Source organism: Pelophylax lessonae (genome assembly GCF_965119305.1).
Source record: "Pelophylax lessonae genome assembly, chromosome: 7".
Taxonomy (NCBI): domain Eukaryota; kingdom Metazoa; phylum Chordata; class Amphibia; order Anura; family Ranidae; genus Pelophylax; species Pelophylax lessonae.
Genome location: NC_138774.1, coordinates 233,429,515 through 233,440,945, shown reverse-complemented (window position 1 = coordinate 233,440,945; position 11,431 = coordinate 233,429,515). Strand labels below are relative to the sequence as shown.

General features: G+C 44.8%; 1 protein-coding gene across 1 annotated transcript in view; it reads right to left on the bottom strand.

Annotated features, from left to right (window-relative positions):
- Positions 1-208: 208 nt before the first annotated feature.
- Positions 209-11,431, bottom strand: part of GNL3L (G protein nucleolar 3 like) — a 72,644-nt gene continuing 61,421 nt past the window's right edge. The window contains exon 13 of the mRNA XM_082263672.1: positions 209-410. Within this exon, the coding sequence (XP_082119798.1) occupies positions 346-410 (65 nt within the window). The 3' untranslated portion in view covers positions 209-345. The remainder of the gene's footprint in view (positions 411-11,431) is intronic.

The following is an 11,431-nucleotide window of genomic DNA, read 5'->3' as shown; positions in this document are numbered from 1 at the left end:
CGCTGTTTACCCAACTGCCATCTGGACATTGTATATGAATGAAGGGCAGGAGGCCATTTTAAGCTATGAATCAAACAGCCCCTAACCTCATGATGCTGTTTGAACACAGTTCAGCAGAATGGACAAGAATATTTTGAGTTCATAAGAACATACTTTTTTTAAATGTATTTTATAATAGAATTAAAATAGTTCTTTGGTATAAAGTGTCTTTATTAGACAAAGGCTGATAAATATTTTTAGCCGTACACAGTACAGTCTGTATTCATGTTTCCTGAGCAAGTGTAGGATGCAAGATGACCAATCCCAGGATCAGAAGGCAAAAGTCTTCAACTTTATTCTCTCTATTCAGTCACTCATTCCAAAATTCATAGCTTGTGTTAACGTGTCCGATAACTTAGTGGCAAGCTTATCTGTGGAGAAAGGGAGAGAAAGGGCTGTTACAGAGGCTGTTATCTTTCACATCTCTGAAGCTGGTTCTACATAAAACTATATTCAAACTAAATTTGTGCAGATTCAAACACTGCTTTATAGTAATTAGGCTAGGATTAAGCTGTGTAGGGCTTCCACATGGAATAAGAGAGCCTGTCTTTGAGTAAATGCTTTACTAAGCCCTAATGTGTATTGAGACGGTAAGCAAATTAGTGATGCACCGAAATTTTGGCCCCAGAAAATTATTGGACAAAAATAGGGTTTACAGCATTGTTGAAAGCAAAAAAAGGGGCCAATAATGCGTGCGATTTTACTGTGCTTATGGTGTGTGATTTCATAGGTCATATGCCTCAAAAAAATGCATTAAAAACGCAGCACAGGTGAATTTCTGATGTGTTCTTGCTGCATTTTCAATGGGGAGATGCTGACCAAATACGTATCAAAAATGCACCAAACAGGATTTTAAACACCTCTTCAAAAAGGTGCCAACAATAAATTCATATTCATTTAAATTTATGATATAAATTAAAAAATAGAATATAACACAATTATTTATAAAAAAAAAAAAAAATATATGTTTATTTTTAAAAGCTGTCAATTTCAGTTTCGGCCAAGTGCATCTGGAATTTTAAGTTCGGTGCACCACTACAAAATATACCAATTCTATATAAGACTTAAACTCTATATAAACTATAATATTTGCACTCACTGTAAATTTCTTTTCACTTTATTAAGGGCACAAGAATTCTTTCACCTTTGTGTTATAATGTTGCCTACAGGGGGATTGTACACTGTCAAACAAAACTGTAGGCCTGTCCAGGATAATCCCTCCTGCTACCAACATGCCTTAACTTTGTAGCAAAACATGACCACCAAAGGGGTGGGAACAGTGTTTCTAAAAATTGATTTTTTTAGTAAATACAAAAATCCTATTACTCTTTCGTTCATTGAGAGACACAGGTCCTGATCTTCCTAGCCATTGCGTTATACTTCCCCCCCCCCCCCCCCCCTACAGGAGGAGGACACTAGGCAAAAGTCTGGCTATGCCTATGGGCAGTCCCAGGGGATATATTCCCACTCAGCTATAGGTACTCAGTTTTTTTTTTTCTGCCTAGTCAGGAGTAAGGACCTAGTTCCTTGCTGGGATCTCTGGGTCCTGGCAATTTTTTCTATTTAGATAACATTTTTTCTCCTATTTTTTTCCTGTGAGATCTACAATCAACTGCTGAGCTGGATAATCTAGATTCAGTAGTCACCCCAGTCTGGCCGGCGCGTGCAGAATTCAGCTCCGTGGTAGGTTGGCCGCGACATAGCCCCGCCAGACAAAGGCCTGTCCTTGAGGCCTAGGGATCCCTCCTGGGAGCCTCGTGGTGCCGCCATTTTGTTGTAGTCTGAGTGCTCAATGCATGGTGGCCATGTTTGTGTAGTCCAGTGCCCATTTTGCAGTGGTTTGTCATTGAAAATAACGTCGACCATGACTATATGGAGCCGTGTGGGTGGTGAATTTGGCGGTGGGACCCCCCTCTCCCCCATTCCCTGGTGTGATTGCCGCACGTGGAGTGCAGATTATTCTGGTGGCTGCAGGTGCCTGTTTCTGCTGGGTGGTGAGTCTGGTGGGGTACTCTCCCTCTGCTGAGGATCGCTTGGTGCATTGTGCCTGGCGACCCGGTGGTGCTGCCAGCGCAGTGGGGATTGTCCCTTTACAGTGTTTTACACTTTTTGTGGGGTCCCCCTGGTGACTCATGGAGTCTTTAGAGAACATCTCCCCACCTGATCTCCCCACCTGATCCCCCCTCTCTGAGACTGCAGGGCCCACCGGATCCCAACTATCCATCGATGCACTGACAGCGGTACCTTTGTGTCCTGTGTGGAGGTGGTTTTTGGGTGTCGGGCTAGCAAAAAGCGCCCCCCAACCTGCCCCTGCCTCATCAGATCCTGAATCTGATTTGGCTGCCGTGGACTTGGGTCTCCCTGCTGGATCTGTGACCCAGCACCCAGAATCCTCAGCTAGTGAGGATGATTCCTCCACATCTGCAACCGCACATGAAAAGGCGCTGGTGGAAGCACTGTGCGTGAGACTTTAAAGCGGTTGTAAACCCTAAAAAAAAAAAAACCTGCAAGACATAGGCATAATGAGCTAGTATGCATCGCATACTAGCCCATTATGTGTAACTTACCTTAGAACGAAGCCCCGAAACGGACCCCCGGACATCGCTGCGGGCGCTGCCATGATCCCTTGCCGTCTCTTCCGGGTTCGGCGGCTCCGGCGCGGTGATTGGCCGGAAGAGACGGCTCCGGCGCGATGATTGGCCGGAGCCGCGATGTCACTCCCGCGCATGCTCCCGGCAAACATAATTGAAGGTCCCCCCGGACCTTCAGAGCGCATGCGCCGCTCGCGCGAGCGGCTGCATGCACTGCAAATATCTCCTAAACCGTGCCGGTTTAGGAGATATTATTTGTACCTACAGGTAAGCCTTATTATAGGCTTACCTGTAGGTAAAAGTGTCAAAAAGCGGGATACTACCGCTTTAAAAACACAGCTGCGATAGAGGTGCAGGTTCTCTTTGGCACTCACAAGCCATTCAGAGCAGCAAAGGTGTTTCCTTTCCCCGCCTATTTTGACAGAAATGTCGCTAAAGAGTGGGGATGACCAAAGTGTCCCCTTGGGGTCCCTAAGCGATTTGCTAGGCGATACCCCTATGAGGAGTTTCTTATTAAGATGTGGACTGTTCCACCTGTGGTGGACCCTCCGGTTTCCAGATCGAAGAAGGCAACCATGATTCCGGTTTATAATGAGGAAGGGAGGGGGGAATCTGCGCTAAGGAATAAAATTAGAAAAATTGGCTGCAGCCCACTTCAAGATATAACCTTAAAAGGGATATATGATATAGGTGTAAAGAAGTGTATGAACTGATTGGCGCTGCCTGTGTTATGTCAGTGAATATCATATATATCGTGCAATAAAGTGACAAGTGATAAATATATATAAAATTAAAAATACTAGTAGTAGATAGCAAAGTAGTTCAAAGTGCTGGGTGATGGTGAAAAATTGATCTAACAATGATCAATTAAATAATAAAAATAGTAGAATAGGATAAAGTGAAAAATAGGTATAAACGGATCAAGACACATAAGGTGCAAAAAGCTGAAACATAATGGTGTTGAGGTGACAGGTATAAACAGTGGCAACAAATAGCCGCAGATATTGGTAAAGAATACCCAAAAAATGGTTATGACTCTAGTGAGAATCCTCTGAGTACACAGAATAGTGACTCAGCATAAAAGAATAAATAGAAAAGTGCTGGATCCGGTTGAACAGTCCCCAGTCTTTAAGGATCCGGCTGACAGGAAGGCTGTGGCCCGCAATATGTACACTGGCTGGTTTGGCACTGGAGCCAGTATTCACCATTGCCCTGGTGTTGCAATCTCTGAGTGGGCTAAGCTTTTACGGGGTGACCTGGAGGGAGAACAGCTGTCTTTGCTGAGCTGGCAGACCAGCTGGTTCATGGGCTGCAGTTTCTGTAATGCCTCTTTGGATGCGGCTCCCCTAGTAGCTCGGCTCAGTTTCGGCAGTGGTCCTTTGGCTCAAATGCTGGTCTGTGGACCAGACTTCTAAAAAGGCCTCGACTGATCTCCCCTTTCAAAGAGATGGCCTGTTTGGAGCTACCCTGGATGACATCATTAAAGGTCTCACAGGGGGAAAGAGTAAATTTTTTCCACAGGCTAAGGGCAAGGACCCTTGTAGACATGGGCCCTCCTCGGCTCATAAGAAGTTTTTTCGTCCCTCAGGGTCGACTGATAAGGGCACCAAAATATTTCAGGGCCTTCTCTGGAGGATTCAAATGAACCTGGTCTGGCAAGCCGAGAGGGGGCTTCGCCAGACCCACGGACAAGGCTCCTTTAGCATGAAGGTGTGCACACACCTGTATTGGGGGTGGGGGATGTCTTTCCTGGTTTCCAGACCCCTGGACTTCCCTGGTACAAGACAAGTGGGTCCAAAATGTAATTTGGTCCAGCTACAAGATCGAGTTTCGCTCTTGTCCCCTGGCAAGGTTATTTCCTTCTAACCCGCGCCTGTCCCCAGACCATTTACAGGGTCTGTTTGGGGCGGTATAAAAACCTGTTGCTTCAAGGGGTGATTGTCCGGATTCCGATTTTGGAACGTTTTCAGGGTTTTTACTCAAACTGGTTTACAGTTCCCAGGAAGGAAGGCAAGTTGCATGGACCTCAAGGGGCTGAACTGCTTTGTGCGGGTGCAGAAATTCAGGATGGAGACAGTAGTTACCAGGGATGCCAGCCTTTCCGGCTGGGGAGGTGTCTTCTGCAAAAATTCTGCTCAGGAGCTCTAGACACTGGAAGAGTCCAGACCTACCGATCAATGTTTTGGAACTCCAAGCAATCAGACTGTGCCTGGAACATTGGACGGATCGTCTTCAAGGATGTCCAGTGCGCATTCAATCGGACAATGCCGTGGCTCATGTCAATCACCAGGAGGGCACAAGAAGTGTCCTGGCGGCTTTGGAGGTAGCCAGCATTCTAAGGGGGGCAGAACGGTTTGTTCGAGGCCTCTCAGGTGGAAAACTGGCAGGCGGATCATCTCAGTCGGCAGGCATTGGACCAAGGGGAGTAGTCTGATTTACATGTTCCCTTCTCTCAAGCTTCTGCCAAGACTTCTACGCAAGATCAAGGCAGAAGGGATTTCCGTCATCTCAGTGGCCCCGGACTGACCTCGCCGAGCTTGGTACGCCGATCTGGTGTGGCTGGTCGCTGGTGTTCCTTGAAAGATTCTCTTAGGAAGGATCTGCTGTCCCAAGGACCAATCTTCCATCCTGCTTCACAGTATCTTTGAAGGCTTCAAAGAAAAAAATTTACCTGCACTTAGGAAAAGATCTATTTATTCTCTCTGTGTACGAACAACCAAATTACAATTTTGGGCTGCTGCTGATAAAAAAGGAAAATTTTCTTGATAAATCAAATATACATGTATATCAGCGCTGCTCCTTCTACCATATGTAAATAAGGGCCATTACCAATAAATGTGAAAAAAATAATAATAAATATATAACATTCTAACAGTGTCCGTGTATAAAATAATTAACCCTTCAACTGATAACGGAATAAGTGCCTATGGTGCAATAGTATGCAAATTATAAATAGCGGTTGTCATCTCTCAATCCCCACTATTTTACAAAACCAATATTAAACGTTAATGATAACATTCACGTATCTAAAGTGTGAAGTGATGTTACAGTGATACTCTCAAATAAATAAAGCCTATATAGTCCATAAATAAAGTGGCCAGGGCTAGTGCAAAAAAGTTCATACAAATCCTTTTCACTATATCAGGTACTTCTCTTTCCGAGTAAATCCTGTATAGTCCATAAATAAAGTGAAAGGTGCTCAAGTGCAAGGGAAATAACACTAGTGCTCTTCACTGTGTTAGGCGCTGCACTCGGATGAGAGAGGGGAGCACCAAGTGCAGCACCTAACACAGTGAAGAGCACTAGTGTTATTTCCCTTGCACTTGAGCACCTTTCACTTTATTTATGGACTATACAGGATTTACTCAGCATGAGAAGTACCTGATATAGTGAAGAGGATTTGTATGAACTTTTTTGCACTAGCACTGGTCACTTTATTTATGGACTATATAGGCTTTATTTATTTGAGAGTATCGCTGTAACATCACTTGGCACTTTAGATACCTGTATGTTATCATTAATGTTTAATATTGGTTTTGTATAATAGTGGGGATTGAGAGATGACAACCGCTATTTTATAATTTATTTGCATACTATTGCACTTTAGGCACTTATTCCGTTATCACTTGAAGGGTTAATTACAAATTTTATACACAGACGCTAATGTTAGGATGTTATACATTTATAAATTTTTTGCACATTTATTGGTAATAGCCCTGACTTACATATTGTAGAAGGAGCAGCGCTCGCTGATATACCTGTATATTTGCTTTGACAGCTTGGCTGTTGAACGCCAGGTGCTGATGGATAGAGGTTTGTCTGCATCAGTGATTTCAACGCTGTTAAAAGCTAGGAAATCTACTTCTAGGAAGATCTACCATCGTACTTGGAAGTCGCACATTGCGTGGTGTGAGTCTCTTGGGGTTCATCCTCGTGCTTTCTCGGTGGCTCGGATCTTGACCTTCCTTCAATGAGGGGGTTGAGCAGAAACTGGCCTTGAGTACTATCAAGAGTCAGCTGTCGGCCTTAGCGGTCTTCTTTCAATGGCCCTTGGTCACACACTTCCTGGTGCATACTTTTCTTCCGGGAGTTAGGCACTTGGCCCCTCCAGTGCGGTCTCATTTGTCACCTTGGGGCCTCAATTTGGTGCTCTCAAGTCTTTCAGAAGCCTCCTTTTGAGAATCTAAGGGAGATTCCCCTGCTTACACTGTCCCACAAGGTGGCCTTCTCTGTGGCTATCACTTCTGCGCGCAGGGTGTCGGAATTGGCGGCGTTATCCTGTCGTTCACCTTACTTGAGGTCACAGGGAAAAGGTGTTTTTTCGCCCCTGGCCGTAGTTTCTTCCAAAGGTTGTCTCTGATTTTCATTTGAATGAAGACATTGTGCTACCTTCCCTGTGCCCCAGGCCAAAACATCAGAAGGAAATTGCTTTGCATGCCTTGGATGTGGTCCGGGCAATCGGGGTGTACCTGGCAGCTACAGAGTCTTTAAGGAAGTCAGACTCACTCTTTGTGCTTACGGATGGACCTCGGAAAGGGTTGTCCACTTTCTCGGCAACTATTTTCTGATGGATCAGGCTGACAGTGATTCAGGCCTATCCCATCAACGGTCAGGTTCCTCCTTTCCCGGTCAAGGCGCACTCTATTCAGGCGCTCAGTGCCTCCTGGGCCTTCAGTCATCAGGCATCAGTGATGCAGGTTTACAAGGCAGCCACCTGGTCGTCAGTGCAAACTTTCACAAAGTTCCATCAAGTGGATGTGTTGACATCTGCGGATGCTTCCTTTGACCGCAAGGTTTTGCAGGCTTCTGTTTAGAGGATCTGGTCCTCTTTGAGGGTGTATTTTTTTTTTCACATCAGCTCTAGTTGTTTTGGTTGAGCTCCGGTTTACCTGGTTGGTTTTAGTTAGCCTTGGGAATTTATTTTTTGATGTTCCCACCCCTCATGTTTAACACTGCTTTGGGATGTCCCAATGGTTAAGAAAATCAGGAGCTGTGTCCATCACTGGACAGAAAAAAATTGGATTTTTGACTGTAAAATCTATTAATCTGATGTTCATTGACAGACACAGCACCCACCCCTCTGTACAGTTGTGTTCTTCTGACACTTGTGACAGGAAGTCAGGTAAATCTGTGGATGTAGTCAGACAGGAGATACATTTCCACCTGGTTTAGAAAATTCACCAATTACTATAGGGTGTCGGCTGCAAAGGTAGCCAGAACTGGCTTAAGGAAGTTGAAAGGCCTTCAGCTGTTCGGAATGAGGAAGTTAAGGCCTCTATAATTTGTCCAAAGGAAGTCTAAGGATTGCTGCCTCCTGATGCTGTGTGGGCATGGGGAGAGGAGGACAGTCAGATGTGTGCCCCCTGAAAGCTGTGTGAGCATGGGGAAGACCTCCTGAAGCGATGTGCGCTGAGGAGGGTAACAAGTGTGAAGACTACTCGAGGTGAGGTCTTGGATCGTTTCTATGTGAAAAGAAACCAATGGACATTTCCTGTGTGAAGGGGAAATAATTAAGATTGAAGACTACTCAAGGTAAGGTCTTGGACTATTTCTATGTGGAAAGAAATAAATGCACTGTTTGCTATGTGAAGAGACAAACAAAGGAATGTGTTCTATGTGAAGAGAAAAGCAAAGGGACATGTTCAATGTGAAGAGGAAAAGGGACATGATCAATGGACATTTGTTGTGTGAAGAAAAAACATGGACTATGGAGTGTCTGCTGTAGGATCAGCAAAGTTTGCCCAACAGTAGGTTGGAGGCAGACTCCGTAGGTAGGTTCCTGTATGTGAGAAGGTAGCCGCCCACAGTGGCAAGGATTTATTTTACGTTTTATTTTTATTTTGATGTTTTTGAGGCTTGCACTTGTGTGAAGTAAATTGCAAGAATAAACCAAACTGTTGTTTGCAACCACTTCTCGGCTATTTCCCTGTGTAAACGCACCCCCCCAAGGGGTCATCCATACCCGCCACTGAGCTAATCTCCCACACACTGCTTGTAACAAAACTTGAGAACCTATAGCAGAGAGCGGGAGTATATCTCCTGGAACAGCCCATAGGCATAGCCAGACTTTTTTTTTTTTTTTCTGCCTAGTGTCCTACTCCTGTAGTGGGGCAGTATAACCCTGTGGTTAAGAAGCGTGTCCGTCAATGAACATTAGAGAATGGATTTTACGGTAAGTTTAAAATCAGATTTTTCTTTCTTGCCCAATAAAGGGACACAGGAAGTGTTTCACCTTCCGAACATCCGAAAGCAGTGTAAAGGAGGGGTGTGCAACACAGGAAAACAATGCTAATAGGCCCAACAGAAATCAGAATAAGAATAACTTGCAGCTCAAGTACCTTCCTAAAAGGACCTTTGGCAAGAATATGACCCTTTAATCAATACCCTCTCCTGGGTATGGTGGAGCAGCATGAAGTACCCCTAATCATGCCTGAACACTGTCAACGACGTAAACCATGTGTAAGCTATTGAGATCCACTATATATATATATATATATATATATATATATATATTATATATATATATATATACACACACACACACACACACACACACACACACACACACACAGATGCATCCCATAAAATTAGAATATCATCAAAAAAAGGAAATTCATCATGTGGAAAAATTTGCATTTCATTTTGAAATCAAGTTTCCAGTGTCTGGAGGAAGAGTGAAGAGGCACAGAAGCAAAGTTACATGAGGTCCAGTGTGAAGTTTGCACAGTCAGTGATGATTTGGGGAGCCACGTCATCTGCTGGCATTGGTCCAGTGTGTTTTATGAAGTCCAAAGTTAGTGCAGCCCTCCACCATGGAATTCTAGAGCACTTCATGCTTCCCTCTGCTGACCAGCTTTATGGAGATGCTGGTTTCATTTATTTTCGTTCATCACGCGACACAGAGCCATGAATCATAATATATGGGTTTATTTCGCCACCCACAGGTGAAATACACTGGCAACCAATCGGAAAGGATGCCGCCCCCCCTGTATAACCCTTCCCACACCAGAAGTACCTCAGTTTTTTCACCAGTGTTTAAAGGTGATAGTCAAGGTGGAGAGTCTCTCCACATTTTTCTTCAAGGAACAATGAAGATATGCTATATACTAGAGATAGGCCAATATATCGGGGGTCAATAAGCACTTTCCCCGATGTATCGGTATCAGCCCCGGGAACTGGACGATATTTTTGTGATGTCATTCTGCCTACTTAGGCCGCCTCCCTCACCTTGGACAGCCTCATCTGGAGTCAGGACTAGTCTCGCAGGAGTGTATCACCCACCCACAGCAGCCCGGTGACAGCCAGCCACCCACCCACATCCACAGCCCCTGTGCCAGCCACCCATCACCGGGTGCCAGCCAGCCACCCACCACAGAGTGCCAGCAAGCCATCCATTAAGCATTAAACAAAAATTAACATGTTCAGTACCAGATTTGTGTGAAAAATTGTATTACTTTTCAAAACTTTAAATGTACAAAATATCAGCCAATACGAATACATTGTGACCAAAATATCAGTATCGGCCCTGAAAAAAGCATATCTGTCTATCCCTACTATATACCCCAATGTCAGGACCCAGGCTTGAACCTGGGACCTCCACGGTGTCTGGCAATGACTCTGCTTGCTGAGCCACCTGGAATGCTGGACAGTTTTCTGGACAAATCCCTGAATGATCCTGCTGTGAATCTCTATTACCTTGAACCCTTTGCTCCTCCCATAAACTTCCTGATTTAAGCCATGTCTCTGCACTTCCTGGTTGCCAGAATACTGTGCCTTCCCAGTCAATATCTCACTTGTCTCTCCTGCTGCCGTCTTGGCTACCATTAATTATCGACATTTGGATTGTTCCTCGACTTTGCTTAATCCCAACCTACAACTACTCGTTACCGACCTTGGCTATTCCTCGATTACGCTTTGGCTTGATCCCTACCTGCTATATCGTCTATTGGACCCTGGTTTGGTCATCTCCCGGTGGGACGATCCTGAGAACCGCGACCTGGTGCTAACATGCAGCAAAATCTATCTCCAACATCAAGAGCTCTGGTGAACACCAGTTAGTACTTCGATTCCACACCTCAGGTGAGCCTGCGTAATTTGCCTGGGTGACCTGCCTGTGTTTCTATCCTGCAGGTTCCGGTGTGTGAGCTACCACTGCTATAGCTACTGGTCTTCGAGCCTGACCCCTGATCGTGACACTAAATCAAAGATCACTGAATTGAAGAGATTAGCTTATCAGATCCATCTAAAACAGTCAATGGACTAAAGAATGTACCTGAGCCTCGGGAAGTCAATGAGGTTTTGTCTTTAATGCTGTCCTTTTTAGGAGCTGGACCCTGGGATCTGGTCCCTTGGAATACCAAACTCCAAAGCGCTCCGTGCAGGGTGCTCTACAGGTCCAAGGCTGAGGCCCCTCTAAAATAAGGGGACCCATTCCTTGAAGGTCACCAAGACAAAGCTCGCCGTGTTGGTTGAAGATTGGATTCCTGTTCAAACAGAATCCTGCGGCAGGACTGGTAAGTCCAATTTAAAATATTTACACATACAGCAAGCCGTGAAGGCTAAAATTGCTGGCATTAATGCAGATTGTAAATATTTTATGCACTGTTGCCTTTGAGATAACCGAGACCGAGTGCCATGTGAGTCACCGCATAAGACTATGGATGTTAAGTCTAGGCATAATACATCTTGTTAAGCATTATTTCTTTGCTTGTTTTCTGACACACTGTGTTCACCTTGTGCTGATCGCCTGAGTGATATCAGCTGTGACAAACCTATGTGTGCATGAGACAATGGATGTTAAG